We start from the raw sequence: 22,267 nt of genomic DNA, 5'->3' as shown, positions 1-22,267 counted from the left end.
TCCAAATAGCACACGTACTTGGATGGCTTTAAGCCAATTTATGTTGCAGTCACAGGACTGTGCCATGTACATTTAACTGTGTGACACAGCCCTATCAGGCTGACCGAGTACCTCCTGGGAGAGTGCTTTATGTCTCAGAAGTGTACTTTTGACATCTTCCAGGCAAAACCTTCACATTTTAATTATCATGGATGTTATAGCTCATGATACTATTTATGTTCATTATCATGAGATACTTCGGTATTAGCATTGTTTGAAATAACAAATTAATCACTACTGATTGACAGGCACCATTCTTAAGGTTTGTTCAACACAGGGATAATAGACAATTCATAAGTAATTTTATTTACCTTTTCATAGGACACATCGGTGTACTGTATGTTATGTTCGAGTTGATCTATAATTTTTAAGATGTTAATGACATACATTATCGAGTAAACTTGTTATTACTGTTAGAATTACAAAAATCTAAGGATTTTATATACTTCATTTCCAGAAATCATTAGGTGATGTATCTGTTATTGTATAATGCTATTTATGTCTTTAAATCCTCGCTAAATATATACATGTATTCTTTCTTCCTTTCTTTCATTTTTCTGATCTGCTCCCATTGATGACTCTATACTTTTGACTCCAGACTGGCAATATGAGGGTAAGATGACAAAAATAAAATCTCAAACAACCTCATGAACATTGCTTGTCTTTGTTTTATTCTCTTTAGAACATTATTAAAGATCTATTCACTCTTTTTAATTAGACCCTTTATTACAATTAAAGTCCAATTATGTTTGTTTCTGTTGTGATGCCTTAATGACAATTTATCCTTGTTAATCATCCCTTTATGTTGTTTTTATGGGTTAAATTACCATCCCATTATCTCTGTCCTGAAGGACCTCTGCTCTCCAGTAGTCTCTGCTGGTGTTTTCCAGTAAGATTTGAACAGTTTCATGGTATGCAAAGTGTCTTTGTTACGATGTGGTAAGGAATCTATATAGCTCTTATGAGAATTTTTTAAAAATAAAAAACTGTTAAAAGAAATGATGCATATTAATTTGATTGCAGGATTTTTCTTTTTAAATATCAATATACATCTCAATGAATTTACTCTCAGGGTGAATGCTCCTGCAGTAGCTACTTCTTACTTTGTCTTGTTTTCTCTTTAGATTGCAAACTAGCTAGGGGGGGACCACCAGCCACCATAGTTGCCATTGATGAAGAGAGTCGGAATGGTGAGTAAGCTATGTGTTTTAAAAGTGACTTAATCTAAGAGGGATTTCTCATTTCAAGCCTAGATTTGATATGTGTGGAAGTACTAAATGAAAGCTTCAAAGCAAATCCACTGACAGTTCCTCTTTAATTTCTTCCCTGTGTGAGTTTAAATTAGGACACTAACTGGAAATACTTTATTTGGATTACATTATGAGAGACTTAATGAATAGAAATGTTTAGTTTTGATTGCAGAGAAGTCATCTGATTCACAATCCAGTCTAAGAATGCATCTAGATACCGGCTAGAACTTTTCTTTGTCAATAGGTAGAGTTGACTATCACACATACTGTTACCTAGTGTATTTCTCCAAAACAAATGGACCACAGGGTAAGCTCTGCACTGCTAATTTAAATTTGCTACAATCTGGTAAGGATTAAGATCCATAATCTATTAGACATGGTGATTTAAGAATAGTTACTAGGGGGACTTCCCTGGTGGACCAGTGGTTAAGACTTTGCCTTCCAATGCAGGGGGTGCGGGTTTGATCCCTGGTTACAGAGCTAAGATCTCACATGCCTCGTGGCCAAAAAAACCCAAGAAACATAAAACAGAAGCAATATTGTAAGAAATTCAATAAGGACTTTTAAAATGGTCCACATCAAAAAATTAAAATCTTAAAAAAAGAATAGTTACTAGGAAAACAAAGTGCTTGGGAACAGAAAACTGACAAAAGGTGCAGAGCAGAGGAGGAAATCTGAATTTTCACTCAGTCTATCTGCCATAATTAACAACTTATTCCTAATTTATATTACAATCTTCAAAAATTTAATTTTCCTTTACAAAAAATTAGCACTTTTGTTCCCCAACACTCTCCTAGTCTCTAAACTTTACAGATATTTAGAGATTCTCCTCCTCTATTAGGTAACAGTAAAGTGGAAATCCCTTGAGTCTTGGTTTCTATTTCAAACTATTCTAAATATGAGAATGTTCTGTGGCTCATTTTGTCTACTAATTCTGTAAAAGACTTTCCACTGGGTTTGATTTGTACTTTCTGTCTAGGCTCAACACTGTTTTTCCAGATTGATGTCTTTTTAAAAAAGAATGTCAAGTGGTTTATTGGAAAGTGACTTTTCCCGGAAATTCAACCTACGTGTATTTTGAAAATTTCTATAGTACACATAATACCTGTGTTGGTTCACTTTATTATGTATCAGTATTTATTATGCTTTACTAGAAACATTTCTTTTACTTCTTAGAAGAATTGGCATAAATTTTTATTCTTGAACATCTTTCACTTCCTTTGGAATCAGCCAAAAATGTCCATAACACTGCTGGCCTTTGTTTAAACAAATTTAAGTGTCTATACTAAATTATAGAAATATTATAAAAATTACACAGGTTTATTTTTAAAAAGTCCCTATTGAGCTTGAAAGTATATGAAGATAATGAGTTATTAGGATGCATTTAAATAAATTAGAAATAAGTCCTATATGTATCTGCAGAAAAGAAAAAATATATATATAAAAATAATTATACCAGAAAAATTTCATCTCACATGTAAGATTATGGTTTATCGTTAACTACTTTCCTGTCAACAAATTTGTTTTCTAAATGTCCCACAATAAAAAGTTTGCTTTTTAACCAGAGACAAAAAATAAATGTGATAGAAAACCAATCTATATTTTCTCATTGTTCACCTATTCCCTTGAACATATAAGCTGAGCTGAACTAAAGCATTTAATTTTACTAAATAGTTGTTTTAACATGTAATTCTATACAGAGCTTATTTTGCCAACCAGATAATTATAGCCACAGTAATGATATTTTACCTTTCCTGTGTTGATGAGATCTCACTTTTTAAAGGAGCTCAGGAAGTCTACAAAGATGTTGTCATAGCAGTTCTGCATGATGGCATGTAGTGAAAGTTCAATATTTATATTTTAGAAGAAGGTGACATGCTGTAGTTGCTGTGCTCTTTAATTGGCATATTTTGTAGAAACTACCAACTACTCAGAATGCTGCCAAAGTTATTCGAGTGTCAACATAAGGAGTATAAACACCAATCTAGAGATTAAAGGTTTTACATTTCTCTTTCACATTAAATTTCTAAAAATATGGTGATCAAATGAACCTCTGCCAGATATTACAATGTAGTGTGCAATCATTCTTGCCTTGAAAGTCTAAAGGAAACAATCCATGATAGTGTTTTCATATTTTTCTTTAGGCAATCTAAGAAACTTCCCAATAGGACAGTTAATTCTAGTCTGGCTCTTAAACTCTTGGTTTCTTTTTTCTTGCATCTTTTTAATTGGTAGTAACAAAACATGTGGGTATCCTATTTTACCAGAAAAATAAGCACCTATTTGTAAATGTTCTGGGGCTTCTTAAAAGTAAGGCACAGCAAATCCTTTATTAAGCCAAACTAGTAAGTTTGGGTGTCAACTTGCTTTGGCTTACCTTATTGATGTCTACAGCTGAACAATCTCCATTGCCAAATACATCCTCTACTATACTACTATAGTATAGCTTTTAAATAACTCGGGTATTATTTTTTAACTCGGGTATTTTAAAATATATACTTTATTTTCTTATATAAATCACTAAGGTACATTCATAGAACGTCCGTTATTTGTCACATGCATCTGCATATTTCAAGATTTTTATACTCTGTGGGATGGAAATATTTCCTTTTTATGAATATATATGCGAAAGTAATTTGCACATCAGTATAAGTTTTAAAGAATTAAAAATTTAACAGGTAGAGCTCCATAAACTTCTTTCTCACCCTGGGACCTGTTAGATTGTTCCTCTCCTTGGTCCTTGTCCTCAGTAGTATATTGATAACAGATTCATTATATCACCCTCGATCTGAACCAGGAGTTTATTTTCATCACAACTACCAGAAAATCAAGCTTATGTGGTAAGAACACAAAATCAACCCATTAAGAGAATCACATTGGTTCCTGACCACCACCAGAAAGCTCTAGAACTAGTATGTAGAAAATGTTTAATGAGTATTTGCATTTAGAGAGGAGAATGTGTACCAAGAAACAGACTTAGATTATTTTAAAATATCTAAAATTTTTTTCCAGAAAAGCTTATGTATACACAAAAACCTGCACATGAACATTTATAGCAGCTTAATTCATAATTGCCCAAACTTGGAAGCAAGCAAGATGTCTTTAGTAAGTGGATAAGTAAACTATGTACATCCAGATAAATACAGACTAAAAACAAATGAGCTATCAAGCCATGAAAAGACACGGAGGAGACTTAGGTGCCTTTTACTAAGTGAAAGAAGCCAAGCCGAAGGAAACATGTACTGTACGATTTCAACTATGACATTCCGGAAAAGATAAAAATATGGGAAAAATTAAAATATCAGTAGTTTCCAGGGGTGAGTGGGGGGAAGACAGGCAGAGCAAAGAGGATTTTTAGGGCAGTGAAAACACTCTGCATGATATTCTAAGGATGGATATATGTCATAATATATTTGTCCAAACCAATAGAATGTACAACACCAAAAGGAAACCTAAGGTAAACTGTGGACTTTGGCTGATTATGATGTGTCAATGTAGGTTCATCCTTGGTTAAAAAAAAAAATGTACCATTCTAGTGAATGATGTTGATAATGGGGAAGGCTATGCATGTCAGGGGGAAGGGGCCCAAGGGGTATATGGGAAAACTCTATCTCCCTCTCCTTTTCACTGTGAACTTAAAACACTGCTCTAAAAAAACTAAGTTTTAAAAAAATATTTCTGGAAATACATTTTTAGATTCACTGGAAATACATTTTTAGATTCACTGGACCCAGAGTTGCCTAATGGCATTGAGTCCTTACTGGAAGGAGTGAGGTCAGGAATGGTTACACTGGAACTATTTAAAGCTTGCCTCTGGGTGCCAGCCAAGTCAGGGCCCTGGCTGCTTTACAACAACTATGGAATGGCATTCAAAAAGGCTTTGGAACAACTGGTTCAGACTAATTCTTAGAAGTTGGGTAAATACATAGGCAGTGCTGAGTCAAGGGGACAAGAAAATGATTTGAAGTCATGGTTTGAACATAACACCATAATTGTACAAAAATAAACAGGCTCAGAGGCAAAAGGATATCACTATGTGGGTGAGAGATTGGAAGGCTCATCCTAAATGTTCTTTATGGATTTCCAGTTAAGATATTGTGGGCTCACAGCAAATTTGAGAAATGAAAGATGACGGAGTGTCTTCACATTATGAAAGGAGATGCCAACAGAGGATGCCACAGCTGATTCAATGAGAATGTGTCCTGGTCAGTGCACATGGCAGAACCAGGTGTGAACTGGGTTGAGTATTACAGACCCTCCTGTACTTCTAGAAAGGTAGAGGAGGTTATAGAAAGGAACAATGAATTCAGCTGGTCACTTCTTCTGTGGGGTTTCTCTGGCCCAAGCATGGAGCTAGGGGAGTGAAGGGAAGTTGATTCTTCATTACAAACAATTATGTTGTTGAGGGGCATTTGCAAGTTGCTCGTCATCATCCTTTTCCTTCCGTTGTCAAAAATCACTAAGCTTGGAAGAGTAGAAGATTAAAGTTCTATGTTGATGTTCTTCTTTCCTTATAGTTGCCAATTACATATCTTAGATTTATAGCAAGGGAGTTCGCCAAACTCTGCCTTACACACCTCCAAAGGGTTGCAAGTAGAGTTTCACATACTCCTAGTAAAATAGGTCTTGCACTCATGGAAAGAAAAGTCTTAAATAACCAATGTTTCTGTATGAATATTCCCAACGTTTAAACAAAGTGTAAAAAAAAAAAAGTGTAATGTGGTTTTCTTGGTTTTTTGTTTTTTTACATCCAAGGGTTCAGAACCCTCTCTTTTTGCCTATTTATCTTCATTCTTCTCTTTCATTCTCTAAAGACAGCAAGGTCTAAACTGGCGGAAAATTTTTGCAGAACAACTATAGTGGAATAAGAATAAACTCTGTAGGATACCTCATAGTAGAAGATGACTAGAACCCCAGATGAGAGACTGCACAAGATGCTGAGAAGAGAGGAACCTGAGAAACCAAGATGGCAAGTTATCAGGCAGACTGGATGACAATGTTCTTTTGGGGTAAATTGAAAGTGGTTGAAGACGCCACCAAGAGGTTAAAGGTGCTAGAGATTATATAGTAGGTGGAAAAATGTTTCAATATAGTTGCCATAGACAGAGTCCTCAGCTCATGTAAATGTTTCGGAGAAATGTTATTAAAGATAGAAATTCTTATCTGGGCCTATTCTTAAGCCATGTTTCTTTCAATGTATCAGGACAAAGATACAGCTTAAGATCTGGATTTAATTCTCTCTCAGTTCTATGATAACGATTCTGGTTATTTCAAATATGACATATAACAAAGTGTTGCCAACATAATTTACATATTAAATGAAACCTGAAGTACAAAACATGTTCTTAGATATTAAGCTTTTGAAAATTTGTACAGAGCTTTACTCATGAAAATAAAAGTGAGAGAGGGATCTAGTATATATGTCCTATGGGAGGGATAGTTCTAAGGATTTGGTTTTAAACAGTTACTTTCTAAGGCACTTTTATCCTACCTCTATTCTGCATTGTTGCCTTATCACTAAGGTAAATAGTGTTTGTCTCTCCGGTGGTTTTCATCAACAAATCCTAGAATTCTATTTGAAACAATAATTAAAAAAAATAAATGTACAGTCTGCTGCATAAAGCCTTATGAAACACAGCAACTCTAACAATAGAAGTTCTATACAGATGAAGGTAGATTAATAGATGACTGTACAAGCTTTTGAAGTATTAAGACTAAAACTTTGTTTGTGTTATACAAGATCATCCGTATTGACATCAAGCAAATGACCTTTAGTGCAATATGAGAGTTTTGTTTTTCTGGATAAATAGGGGAAAATATATTCCCCTTGTTCTATAATTTTATAACATCCAAACTTGATTCTTAACTGCCAAAATATTAAATATTTTTATAAGACATTAGTGGTCTTCTGGCTAGATTGCTGTGGATGTTGCATAGCCCCAAAATCATGATTACAAATTTCTTTGCTATTCTATTCTTTACTTTTCCCAGTCATCATTGTCATTCTGAGTTCTTTCTGGTGAAAGGCATACACATTGATGAGGAAATATAATTTTTTGTAAGTTTTGAAGAAGTTAAATGAAACTATCCAAAATACACTTGTCAATATTAGACCTAAGTTGATGTAAAAAAATCATGTCCAGGGCTTCCCTGGTGGCGCGGTGGTTGAGAGTCCACCTGCCGATGCAGGGGACATGGGTTCGTGCCCCGGTCCGGGAAGATCCCGCATGCCGTGGAGCGGCTGGGCCCGTGAGCCATGGCCACTGAGCCTGCGCGTCCGGAGCCTGTGCTCTGCAACGGGAGAGGCCACAACAGTGAGAGGCCCGCGTAACGTGCAAAAAAAAAAAAAAAAAAAAAATGTCCAATTCCTCATGTATTTTAATCCTCTTATTACAGTGACTAAGACAATTATCCTAGTAGAAAACAATTTGGCTCTGCTTATTACTGTTGGAGCTACATATGCAACGATGCATTCGCTACTTTTCATTTGTGCCGAAGTATTATTTTATGAAAGGTCAGCAGCTGCAAACTTCTGAATATATAACTGTGAAATAAGTAAATTGAAAACTTTCTAAGCATTAGGGAAATAGGTTATCTCAAGTTATCTAAAATTATATTGACATTTAATCATATTTCATTTTTGATATTCCTTTTCTCATTTGTTTACTCTATAGCACCTAATATACAATGGTATTGCTGGATCTAGTGAAATGATCATAAAATAAGGGACAGGAGAAGTACACAAAGCAGACAGAAGTCAAAAATTATACAAAGCAGACAGAAGTCAAAAAGGGCAGCAAGCTAGGGTGTTTTATACAAGGAAAACAACTCTGTTCAATATAGTGGCTCTTGTTTACTGTTTAAGTTTCAGAATGCTAATGTTAATGATGATGAAAAGATTAAGTTGTGCAAAGTAACCCTTGGTTTCTAAGGAAATGAAAAACACCCTTAAGAAAAGAACATTCTATTCTATTTTTCCTTTTTCTTTAAATCCTTTACTTTAATCTCATGTCTAATAGAAATAAATCTGAATAATATAGAATTAAATTATGCCACACATACACACACTTAATGCCAAGTGATGCTGTTATAATGAACCATTTTTCTGTAGAGAGAGTATCTAAATCCTGTCACTAGGGAAGACAACTGAAGCTACTATTGGTTTCATCTGTATAGACTATTGGACGATGGACCATGGGCCTTCGTGGGCAATAAGAATGGGCCTGTGTGCTACAAGAAATGAAGACCTATTAGGTTCTGTCTACTCATAACCACGTAGAAAGAAACCTTCAATTTTTTTTCAGAATAGGAAATTCTGTGTATTAAAGATAAGTCATTCTAATTTAAATTGTGATTCCTTTTATTAGCCAAACAGAATACATCTGTGTGGCTCCTGTGGCCTGTGTGGCTCCTGCAAGCCACCAATATTTTGACTCCTAATTTAGGCAACAAAGATGAGATAAGTGCATGGTAGAAAGGACATCCATAAGATGACATTGTTTTGGGAAGGGCATGAAGGGACTTTGCTTTGAGCTTTCTTTGCATATCCAGCACACTCTTTACACTTACGTTGTAGAATTTGAGTTTAGTTGAGGAGTGAGTCTGATGGAAGTTTAGGAACTCAGGGATGGGAGAAGCACCAAAGTTCAATTGCTTGTTTTAACATCAAGCTCCTGGAGATTCTGTCTACAACTGCTCTTTCTTATGCATGATCTTAGATTCCACTATTACCCTGTCCCCAATGACTCTTTCCCCAATTCCTGTTTATCATGAGTGGTTTTTCACTTCTGTTCCCCATGATCAAATATTGGCTGCTAGATTATTGATCTCTGTTGTCAGGCAACAAAGGTATGACTTTTCTGTTAGGACACTGGAAATCTGAAATGGAAATCTGAAATGGACCACTACTGTCACTTGACTATAGTAATCAACAGTGTAAATGTTCTCAGCAATCCCTGGATGAGAACCATAACCCTCAGATGACTTGAAACTGTTCTTGGACTTAAAATACCTCCTACAGCAGTTTTCAAAACAAAGATTCAAATGCCACATATTTCCACCTGGAATTGCTAATGTAATTCAACTAAATATGCTTAAGTGTGCCACATGGATTAACGAATACGAAAGTACTTGGTTTTCCTTCATCTATCGCTACTTCATGAAACTGAAGGATGCACTAAAGCTAGATTTTGTATTCATGTCAGATGGTACAGTTTCAGTAAATAGCATAATATTTATTCCTTAGAATAAAAATGAATCTCTTAACTGTACTCAATAATAAAAGTTTTGTGGAATTGTCATAGCTACATACCATTAAAGTACATTCAGCTTGGTTAAAAAACAAATGGGTTTACTTAAGTAGAATATGGAGATATAATATATTGTAGTGTTCCTTTTAACCTACCCAAACCACTTGCCACTGATGACCACAGGCAAGGTTTTTTTGTGTGGTTTTTTTGTTTGTTTGTTTAGTATCAGTCCTCATTTTTGTTTTCTAGATTCTGAGTTTTGTCTAACAGTAATTCTTAATTCAAGTCTCAAGTGCTGGCTGCTTAGCACAGAACTCTTTATTAACTCAGGACCCCTCAGAAACAAGGTTCTTTTCATTATAAGAGCATTAAACAATCTCCTTTTACCTGTTCTTGCTTTTGCTGGTATATTTTCCTTGTTTGTCTGCCTCCAAAAATTTACAAGTCTACAAAACGGTGATTTGAATAGTCAGACCTGTGTGTAGTTGAGAGAGTTGCTTCTTAAAATGGTTTTGAGTAGGAAAGGAATAGCTATCAGTTAAGGTATACTAGAAAAACTAGAAAAAAAGAAAAACCAATGCCCTCCTGGTGGCAGAAGCAGGACCTCTAGGGAAAAAAATAAAGCAGGCCAAGACAACAGGGAGTGATAGGCAAGTGGGGAGGCAGTGGTGCTATTTCAGGTGTCTGTCTAAGGAGACCCCATTTGAGCAGAAGCCTGACCAAAACTGACTGAAGATGTGAGCCATGCATTTAGCTGATAAATTTACATTTCAGACAGGAAAATTAAAATTCACAAGGCTACAAGGAAAAATATCGTTGGTCAGTTTAAGGTACGGCAAAAAAATTGGCTGGAGAAAATGATTGATAACAAGTGTGGCTGAAGCAGAGAAGACGGATGTTGATTGAATATATGTAAACTACTCAGAATTTTTTTGGTTTCCCAACAAATCAGTTGATAGTGAACTATAGGTTGCTAGATTAAATCACTAAGGATAGTTCTTCTTCCTGTCCCTCACTCGATATCTTAGTTTAGATACTTCAAAATTTGAATAGGCAACTGGGTGTGTATGTATTTATAATCTCAGATAATTTTACCCTTTAAAAAATCTGTCTGCTAAAAAAAAATCAGAAAATACATTAATTTGCTCAGTTTGGCTTGGTGGTATCACTCCCTCATTTAACACATAATAGAGGATTACTGCAACCGTTCCAAAGGTAAACGTGAGTATGATAGTTACACAAATATTGAGTGTCTGAAAGTTTGATAGTGTGGTACCATCAAAATTATAACCAGAGATCTTTGTTATATTACATTGTCTTCAAAACACCATTAATATAAAAGGGAAGATTCAGTGCTAGTGGAGTCACATTTCAGAAGAATATCTGTAAAACCGTTCACTTTGCTTAATAACATGATCATCTTTATAGGAGCATGTTTTGGTGAAAATGCTGAATAACGTACTTTATCTTAATCTTTAGGACAGGCAGGATGTCGGCATTATTAGTAAGGAACTAATCTCTACAGGGTTCATTTACTATCCTTAAAAGTGTTTTTTTAGGGATGTGAGGACTTTTATAGACAAGAGTCAGACTAAAGGTTATACGTGAATTAACAGAGTGAATAATTTAAATGCTACCTTTGAAAAATTGTCCCAAGTCTTAGAAAGAATTTAAGATTCCTCTGTAGTGAATAAGCTTTATGGAACATTGTTCAAAGCAAAGCTTTTCATTCTAATTTTGTATTACTAATGACCAGTTAATACCTCTACATTTCCATCCTGTAATGAATAGCAAGTACGAAAGTGAACGTTTTATTTATATTATTTGCACATTCTTTTGACATCTTGAATTTTGATGTCTCTCAAATTGTTCTACAATGAATAGATTCTTGTCAGTTAATACCATTTGTTTTTTGAAATCTATTATATATCCCAAAATAAAATTATTTCAGTTTGATTTTAGTTTGTTTCAAAATGTCAGCTAAGTCTCACAAAATATTTTCTCTGTACTTTTTCATTCTCCAGCATAGGCTACTTCTTTCTTTTTTTTTTCATTTAGTTGAAGCAAAACAAGACACTTGACTTTGAGTAGACTAAAAGCAATTTGAAATTGAATAAACTATCTTCACATATAATCCTAAATAAGATTCTAACCTTGTGTATTTTTTATTGAAAATTCCTATTTGGTATATAAAAACTTTTATCATTGTAGGCATTGATAGGATACCACATAGACATTCGTATTACTATATTTTTTAGGAGGTTTCAGAGATCATCTTTTGGGCTTTGATTATATAAAAGCATGCTACTTAAATTAATATCTTTGAAGTGTTGTGTTGTATTTTAAGTATCACTGTGAATTCAACATTCTCCTCCATGGTATGTTTACCTGTAACTTCAAATTTTTTAATTGTTGACTATTAGTTAAAATTAAGGCTCTGGAAGATGTACCTTCTTTCTGTGACACAGTCATTTAGAGATGGCACAAATATTCCTGGTATGTGACAGATATCTTCTGTAGGTCATATTACATGAGTAAGACATAATTGTATTTATATTAATAATAGTTGAAAAAAGAAGAATCTACTGTAAATAACAGAGTTCTGTTGGCCTATAAATATAGAGTCATGCTTTAAGAGAAAGGCAAGCTGGAAGGCAAACATGTAAGTCTGTGGCTAGTATTTTTTCTGCCAACAATTGATGGTTTTATCTCAAAATGGGAAGTACATAGTAGGATCATTATGTTAGACTGCAAAAATTCATGAGAGCAAAGACTATCTGCTTTGAGTCATTGCTGTAATCCCAGAAGGTAGTGAAATGCCTGGTATGTAGCAGGCATTCAAAAAACTTGTTTGATTCAAGTAAATCATCAACATGAATCCCACAAACAAATTACCATCTGAGTTAAATGGCACATATATGTCTATTTAGAATAGTTTGAAGTGTTATTATGAAAATCTCTCAATATAATCAACGTTTAATCAAAATTCACTGTGCACATAATTTATAAATTTCAAGTGTTTTCTGCCTGCATGAAAATGGCAATAATCAGATAATTTTTGTTCAACAGAGCATTTTGAAAGATGCTCTATTGAACAAAAATTGAAGTATTGAAAGAGGAAGTATTTATGATAATACTAAAATCAGGGAGTGCTGTTGTATATGCATAAATATAACCATATTATTACTTTAAATCTAAGAAAAAATAAATATAATTTTAAAATGTTTAAAAAGGCTATATTATGGCATCTTAAAATATGCAATACATATTTCATGTATTCATACTTTTTGCATATTTAAAAGTATTTCATAAAATAATCTGATCTAAATAAATTTACAAAAATATATTTTATTTTAATTTTTGGTGTTATAATTTTGACTCTGAAAATATCAACCTAATGATTTGATATGATATCAAGGTATCTATGTAAAACTACTATCTAACTTGAGAAAAATGTTATTTCTCAGTTTTTAGGTCTATTAGCCTTTTGTAGTTTCTCTAAGAAACTAGAAATAAGAAATTCCAAACTATTTAAAATTCATCAAATTGTCATGTGAGTTTGCATTCATTAAATGGGAAAAATAATCTCCATTTACAATTTTACATTTCCAGTTATTTAAAATATAAACTTTAATTCCAGAAATAACTGATTTTTGATAACCCATTTCTTCAGTAAAATAACATTAAATTTAAATGCCATCTTTGTAGGATAGCAACATATGATATATACAGAAAAGGGATATATATACATAACCTACCAATGGTTATGTGTACATACTCACACACAATACCAGAAATGTGCCATATTTTGAAGAAATGTTTTAAGATATTTAGGCTATGATAGGCTTCCTGAATCCTTGCATATCTACCAGTGAAGGAAAAGTACTTTATATTCTAATAGATCTCTTAAAGTTTTAGTAATCAGCCTTAAAAGCATATTATGGAAACTCTATCTTACTGGTGAAGAGAAATTTAGAGAACAAAAAACCTCGAAAGGAATTTCTCATTTAAAATAGTTTACTTTAAAGATTAAAAACAATAGCAGAGGTCCACCTGGAATTAGAAAAATGACGTAGACCTCTGAGTTTTCACCCACTGAGATTGATTAGCAAGTATTAGTTCTTCTATATATTCAAGATAATATTTATCATGATATAGCTTCTTAAAGATGTGATTAGAATCTATCATTAGCTTTAAAATTCATCTACCCTGAAGCCAGACTCCAGGATGGCTTTGCCTGCCAGTAGTCAGACGCTAACCCCAGGACCCGGCTTCACTCACTAGTGGGCTGGCAACCCTGACTCTCCTCACCAGTAAGCCAGCCCTGGAACCCCCTGGGGTTCTGTAGTCAGCTGCCTTGTGACCAAGCCCCACAAACCAGCAGCCTCCAGAAGAGTCCTGACTGTTGGGTCTCACAGCCAACCAGACTAGGAGACAGTCAGGCCTACCAGACCACCCACATAGTCAGCCTGCCACAAGAAAGGATCCATGCAGCCCTCATGAGGGAAACCCCAGAACAGATAGCTCAGTTGACAAGAGGGGAGTGCGCTGCTGTGATGCATAGGATGTCTGATAGAGAAGGCCACTAGTTCAAGGTCAGGAAACCTACCAGATATCCAGAAATACTAACACCAACTTAGGCAAAACAAGGCAGCAGAGGAACATGTTTCAAATGAAGTAACAAGATAAAGCCCCAGAAGAACAACTAAGTGAAGCAGAGTTAGGCAATCTATCTGAGAAAGAGTTCAAGGTAACTATCATAAAGATGATCAAAAATCAAAGAGCTAAAAAAAAAAAAAAGGGGGCTTCCCTGGTGGTGCAGTGGTTGAGAGGCTGCCTGCCGATGCAGGAGACATGGGTTCGTGCCCCGGTCCGGGAAGATCCCACGTGCCACGGAGTGGCTGGGCCCGTGAGCCATGGCCACTTGGCCTGTGCGTCCGGAGCCTGTGCTCCACAACGGGAGAGGCCAAAATGGTGAGAAGCCCACGTACCGCAAAAAAAAAAAAAAAAAATCAAAGAGCTCAGAAGAATGGATGCACAGAGTGAGAAGTTAGATGTTTTCAACAGAAAGAAAACATACAGAACCACCAAACAGATGTAGAATAAATGAAGTGAAAAATATACTAGAAGGAATCAATAGTAGACTAAATGATACAAAGGAATGGATCAGGGAGCTGGAAGATAGCAGTGGAGATAACTAACACTGAACAGAAAAAGGAAAAAAGAAAAAACATGAGGACAGTTTAAGAAACTTCTGGGACAACATCAAGTGCACTGACAATCTCATAATAGGGATACCAGAGGTAGAAGATAGAGAAAGGCACTGAGAACGTATTTGAAGACAAAAGAGCTGAAAAATTCCCTAACCTGGGAAACAAAACAGTTACCCAAGTCCAGACAGCACAGACAGTCCCCATACGGGATTAACCCAAAGAAGAAAATACAAAAAGACATATTGTAATTTTTGTCATTTAATTACAGACAAAATGTTAAAAGCAGCAAGACAAAAGCAGATAACATACAAGTGAATTCCCATAAGGCTATCAGCTGATTTTTCAGCAGAAACTTTGCAGGCCAGAACAGAGTGACATCATATATTTAAACTGATGAAAGAGAAAAAGCCTACAACTAAGAATACTCTACCCAGCAAGGCTCTCATTCAGATTCAATGGAGAGATCAAAAGCTTTCCAGACAAACAAAATCCAAGAGAATTCAGCACCACCAAACTAGCTTTACAACAAATGTTAAACTTCTCTAAGGAAAAAAGAAAAGGCCAAAACTAGAAATAAGAATTATGCAATGGAGCAGCTCACCAGTAGAGGTAAACACACAGTAAAGATAGGAAATTATCCTCACACAAAGCTAGTAGGAAAGTTAAAAGACAAAAGTAAAATCTATATCCACAATCAGCAGTTAAGGGATTCACAAAACAATTAGATGTAAAATATGATATCAAAACCAGTAATCATGGAGGGGAGGAGAGTACAGATGCAGGTTTTTTGGTTTTTTTTAATACATTTGAAATTAAGAGATCAGCAACTTAAGTTTTGTGTGTCTGTGTGTGTGTGTGTGTACAGTCTATATATACATAGAGTGCTATGTAAAAACCTGATGGTAACCACAAACCCAAAATATTGATATACATATACCCACAAAAAAATAAAAAGGAATCCAAACACAACACTAAAGAGAGACATCAAATCACAAGAGAAAAAAACAAAAAAGAAAAAAAAAGCCCTACTAAAACAATTAACAAAATGGCAATAAGAACATACATATCAATAATTACCTTAAATGTAAATGGACTGAATGCTCCAATCAGAAGACAGAGTGGCTGAAGGGATACAAAAATAAGACCTATATATATGCTGCCTATTAGAGACTCACTTCAGATCTAAAGACACACAGAGACTGAAAGTGAGGGGTTAAGAATAATTACTCCATGCAAATGGAATCAAAAGAAAGCTGGAACAGCAATACTTATCAGACAGAATAGACTTTAAAGCAAACTGTTACAAGATACTGCATAATGCCCAAGTGATGAATCCAAAAGTGTATAACAATTGTAAATACATATGCACCCAACATAGGAGCACCTCAATACATAAGGCAAATATTAACAGACATAAAAGGAGAAATCAACAATAACACAATAATAGGAGACTTTTAACAACCCACTTACATCAATGAATAGATTATCCAGATAGAAAATCAATAAGGAAACACCGGCCTTAAATTACACTTCAGACCAGATAGACTTAATTGATACACATGGAGAGCATTCTACCTGAAAACAGTGGAATACAGATTCTTTAAGTGCACATGGGACATTCTCCAGGGTAGATCACATGCTAGGCCATAAAACAAACCTCAGTAAATTTAAGAAAATTGAAATCATATCAAGCATGTTTTCCTACCACAATACTATGAGACTAGAAATCAACTATAATAAAAAGATTGTTAAAAACACATGGAAGCTAAACAGTATGCTACTAAACAACCAATGGATCACTGAAGAAATCAAAGAGAAAATCAAAAATTACCTAGAGACAAATGAAAACAAAAAACACAATGATCCAAAACCTGTGAGATGCAGCAAAAGCAGTTCTAAGAGGGAAGTTTATGGCAATACAAGCATACCTCAGGAAACAAGAAAAACCTCAAACAATCTACCCTTATATCTAAAGGAGCTAGAGAAATAAACAAAACCCAAAGTTAGAAGGAAAGAAATGAAAGATGAGAACAGAAATGTGAAACAGAGACTAAGTAGAAAAAAAATCAATGAAACCAAAAGCTAGTTCTTTGAAAAGATAAACAAAATTGATAAACTTTAGCCAGACTCACCAAGAAAAGAAGGGAAAGGGCCCAAATCAATAAGATCAGAAATGAAAAAGAAGTTACAACCAACACTACAGAAATACAAAGGATCATAAGACACTACTGCAAACAACTATATGCCAATAAAATGGACAACCTAAAAGAAATGGACAAATTCTTAGAAATGTATACTCTCCCAAGACTGAACCAGGAAGAGAAAATATCAACAGACCAATTTACAGTAATGATATTGAATCAGTAATTTAAAAACTCCAACAAACAGAAGTCCAGGACCAGATGACTTCACAGGCAAATTCTCCCAAACATTTAAAGAGTTTATACCTATCTTTCTCAAACTATTCTAAAGAATTAAAGAGGAAGGAACACTCCTGAACTCCTTCTATGGGGCCAGCATTGCCCTGATAGCACACAAAAAAAGGAAAATTACAGGCCAGTATCACTGATGAACACAGATACAAAAATCCTCAACAAAATATAAAACGGAATCCAACAATACATTAAAAGGATCATATACCATGATCAAGTGGGATTTGTCCCAGGGATAAAGGAGGGTTCAGCATCTGCAAGTTAGTCAGTGTGATAATAACCATAGGATCATCTCAATAGATGCAGAAAATGCTTTTGACAAAATTTAACGTCCATTTATGAGCCTCCTTTTGGGAGGAGGAAAAAGAGATCCACAGCCCTGCCATGCTCCGAGGCCCCGAATTGAGCCACGGTGGGTGGGAGCTATCCTTTGGTGATTAGGAAGTTTTGAGAAGCAGGCATCAATCATCAGAGTGGAGAAAGTGGGGACGGGGGGTGGGCAGCTGGCACGTCCATGTATCTCAGGCTGGGGTCCACAACATTGCCCCCTATTACCTCTTGGTCGGGGGAAGGAAAAGGGACTCCAATCATGTCCTATCCAAATGCACATGAGGCTTTGGAGGGAACCCCTCCCTGCATGCTTTATCTGAGTCCCCCTGCCCACCTGCTCCATCCCCAGAATCTCCAGCTTTGGAAGTGGGCTGGATAGGGAAGTTGTTTTACACTTAAAGAAGGATATGGAATAATATGTCCCATGGCAGAGTGAAGAGATTAAGCATGAGATCAGATTGATGGACCCAACCTATAAGCTACTGTATTTTGTGAGATGGAATATCTCAGGAGTAAGGAAGGGTTTTCCACATCTTGTCCCCTCATAAACCCCTCTTGGGATAAGGTGCTGAGAACTGTCCCAAGCAGTGGGTTGTGATGCTGGGCAAAAGGGGTGATTGAGGGAATGGCTGCAGACCTGCTGCTTCTAAGCTCACTCCCACCCCATTTTGGGCCAATACAATTTTATTTATTTGCTCCCTTGGATGACTCTACCTTGGTTCCCACTTTCTTCAGGATGCCAATTGCACTAGCTGTGGGCGAATGACATATCTTGTGCATTTCAACTTTTTTTTCCCCATAATATTCTGGTTTTGTATTTTTGTATATTTTAATCTAAGGCCCTCATTCCTGAACTGTGTTCTCAGGTACGTGAACAATCTCAGGGATAAGTTGGCAGCAGCTCCAGGTCTGCATAGCAGGAATTCCTTTCATTGCTGTATCACCAGAGAGAACAACTATTTGGAGTGTGTAGTCTATTGCATAATGACTTAACTAGTAATAATTTAGCAAAGAGATCTTAAGTTAAATTACCCGAAACCAGACGAGCTACTTATAAGCAGTAACTAGAACAAACTCATCTATGTGGCAAAATAGTGAGAAGACTTATAAGTAGAGGTGAAAAGCCTAACGAGCCTGGTGATAGCTGGTTGTCCAAGAAAGGAATTTCAGTTCAACATTAAACAATACTAAAAACCACATCAAGTTTCAACGTATGTTTAATTGTTAGTCTAAAAAGGTACAGCTTTTTAGAAATGGATACAACCTTTACTAGAGAGTAATATAAAACTTAAACCATAGTTGGCCTAAAAGCAGCCACCAATTAAGAAAGCGTTCAAGCTCAACAACAAAAATAAGTTTTAATTTCAACAATAAGTAAAATAACTCCTAGCCTGACTATTGGACTAATCTATTTAATTATAGAAGAAATACTGTTAACATGAGTAACAAGAAAAATTTTCTCCTCGCACAAGCTTTTATCAGTGACTGATAATATACTGATAGTTAACAGCCAATAAATATAACCCAACACTAAACTATTTATTTATTAAACATACTGTTAATCCAACACAGGTGTGCACTAAGGAAAGATTAAAAAAAGTAAAAGGAACTCGGCAAACACAAACCCCGCCTGTTTACCAAAAACATCACCTCTAGCATAACCAGTATTAGAGGCACTGCCTGCCCAGTGACAATCGTTAAACAGCCGCGGTATCTTGACCGTGCAAAGGTAGCATAATCACTTGTTCTCTAAATAAGGACTTGTATGAATGGCCACACGAGGGTTTTACTGTCTCTTACTTTTAATCAGTGAAATTGACCTCCCCGTGAAGAGGCAGGGATAACACAATAAGACGAGAAGACCCTATGGAGCTTTAATTAATCAACCCAAAAAGCACAAAATAATACCACCAAGGGATAACAAAGCTTTATATGAGTTGACAAGTTCGGTTGGGGTGACCTCGGAGTACAAAAAACCGTCCGAGTGATTAAAAGCTAGGCCTACTAGCCAAAGTATAATATCACTTATTGATCCAAAATTTTGATCAACGGAACAAGTTACCCTAGGGATAACAGCGCAATCCTATTCTAGAGTCCATATCGACAATAGGGTTTACGACCTCGATGTTGGATCAGGACATCCTAATGGTGCAGCAGCTATTAAGGGTTCGTTTGTTCAACGATTAAAGTCCTACGTGATCTGAGTTCAGACCGGAGTAATCCAGGTCGGTTTCTATCTATTACGCATTTCTCCCAGTACGAAAGGACAAGAGAAATAAGGCCAACTTTAAAAAAGCGCCTTCAAACAATTAGTGACCCAGTCTCAACCTAATAAACTAGCACAAACATACTCTGCCCAAGACCAGGGCTTTGTTGAAGTGGCAGAGTATGGCAATTGCATAAAACTTAAGCTTTTATACCCAGAGGTTCAAATCCTCTCTTCAACAAATATTTATAATTAACATTTTAACACTCATCCTTCCCATTCTTTTAGCTGTGGCATTTCTAACATTAGTAGAACGCAAAATCCTAGGCTACACACAACTCCAAAAAGGACCAAACATCGTAGGTCCATATGGCTTATTACAACCCTTCGCCGATGCAATCAAACTATTCACCAAAGAACCCTTACGACCAGCCACATCCTCCACCACCATATTCATCATCGCACCCATACTCGCACTAACCCTGGCCCTCACAATATGAGCTCCCCTACCCATACCACACCCCCTCATCAACATAAACCTAGGAGTACTCTTCATATTAGCAATATCAAGCCTAGCTGTCTACTCTATTCTATGATCTGGATGAGCTTCTAATTCAAAACATGCCTTGATCGGAGCACTACGAGCAGTAGCACAAACAATCTCATATGAAGTAACATTAGCTATTATTCTTCTATCTGTACTTCTAATAAACGGCTCCTTCACTCTATCCACACTAAACACTACACAAGAAAAACCATGACTACTCTTCCCCTCATGACCATTAGCCATAATATGATTTATTTCCACCTTAGCAGAAACTAACCAAGCCCCTTTCGACCTCACAGAAGGAGAATCAGAACTCGTATCTGGCTTTAATGTAGAATATGCAGCAGGCCCTTTCGCCCTATTCTTCCTAGCAGAATATGCTAACATTATCATAATAAATATATTCACAACTATCTTATTTTTAGGGGCATTCCACGACCCCTACACACCAGAACTATGCACAACAAACCTAATCGTTAAATCGCTGCTATTAACAATATCCTTCCTATGAATCCAAGCATCCTACCCCCGATTCCGATATGACCAACTAATACACCTACTCTGAAAAAACTTCCTCCCACTAACACTAGCTCTCTGCATATGACACGTCTCACTACCCATTATAACAGCAGGTATCCCACCTCAAACATAAAATAAGAAATATGTCTGACAAAAGAACTACTTTGATAGAGTAAATAATAGAGGTTTAAGTCCTCTTATTTCTAGAATAATAGGAATCGAACCTACCCTTAAGAATTCAAAATTCTCCGTGCTACCACATTACACCATAATCTATAGTAAGGTCAGCTAAATAAGCTACTGGGCCCATACCCCGGAAATGTTGGTTCATATCCTTCCCATACTAATTAACCCATTCATCTCCATCACCCTATTAACAACTCTCGTCCTAAGCACAACAATTGTAACCATTAGCTCCCATTGACTGTTCGCCTGAATTGGACTAGAAATAAATATGATAGCCATCATTCCTATCATAATAAAGAAACCTAATCCTCGAGCCACAGAAGCCTCAGCCAAATACTTTCTAACACAAGCCACAGCATCCTCATTACTCATACTAGCAATTATTATTAACCTAATACACTCCAGCCAATGAACTATCATAAAATTATTCGACCCAACAGCATCCATCCTAATAACAATAGCTTTAGCCATTAAACTAGGATTATCCCCTTTTCACTTTTGAGTACTAGAAGTTACACAAGGTGTTCCCCTAAGCACAGGACTAATTCTACTTACGTGACAAAAACTCGCACCCATCTCAATCGTTTATCAAATTTCACCATCAATCAATCTACACCTAATAATTACTATATCCTTTCTATCGATTCTAATCGGAGGCTGAGGTGGACTAAACCAAACGCAACTCCGAAAAATCATAGCCTACTCATCAATTGCTCACATAGGATGAATAACCGCTATTTTATTATACAACCCAGCCCTCACCCTACTAAATCTATTAATTTACATTGTAATAACCTTCACCATATTTATGCTACTTATCCAAAACTCCACTACCACCACACTACTACTATCCCAAACATGAAATACAATACCTGTTATAACAACCTTTACTATACTCACCCTACTCTCCATAGGAGGACTTCCTCCACTCACAGGCTTTATACCCAAATGAATAATTATTCAAGAACTAACAAAAAACGATACCCTCATCCTACCCACCCTCATAGCCATCACAGCTCTACTCAACCTATATTTCTATATATGCCTTACCTACTCCACAGCATTAACCCTATTCCCCTCTAACAACAACATAAAAATAAAATGACAATTCCACTCCACAAAACAAATAACCCTTTTACCAACAGCAATCGTACTATCCACAATACTTCTACCTCTTACACCAGCATTCTTTGTCCTACTATAGGGGTTTAGGTTAAATAAGACCAAGAGCCTTCAAAGCCCTAAGCAAGTATAATTTTACTTAACCCCTGCCCAATAAGGATTGCAAGACCATAT

General features: G+C 35.9%; 1 protein-coding gene across 1 annotated transcript in view; it reads left to right on the top strand.

Annotated features, from left to right (window-relative positions):
• The window catches only part of PCDH15 (protocadherin related 15), a 1,039,293-nt gene that overhangs the window by 458,507 nt on the left and 558,519 nt on the right, over nucleotides 1-22,267 (top strand). Inside the window, exon 5 of the mRNA XM_067710150.1 lies at nucleotides 1,164-1,229. Coding sequence (XP_067566251.1) covers nucleotides 1,164-1,229 — 66 coding nt within the window. The remainder of the gene's footprint in view (nucleotides 1-1,163; nucleotides 1,230-22,267) is intronic.

This window comes from Pseudorca crassidens, chromosome 16, assembly GCF_039906515.1.
Source record: "Pseudorca crassidens isolate mPseCra1 chromosome 16, mPseCra1.hap1, whole genome shotgun sequence".
NCBI lineage: Eukaryota > Metazoa > Chordata > Mammalia > Artiodactyla > Delphinidae > Pseudorca > Pseudorca crassidens.
The sequence above is the reverse complement of the archived record's forward strand: the minus strand, read 5'-3'. Positions and strand labels throughout refer to the sequence as shown.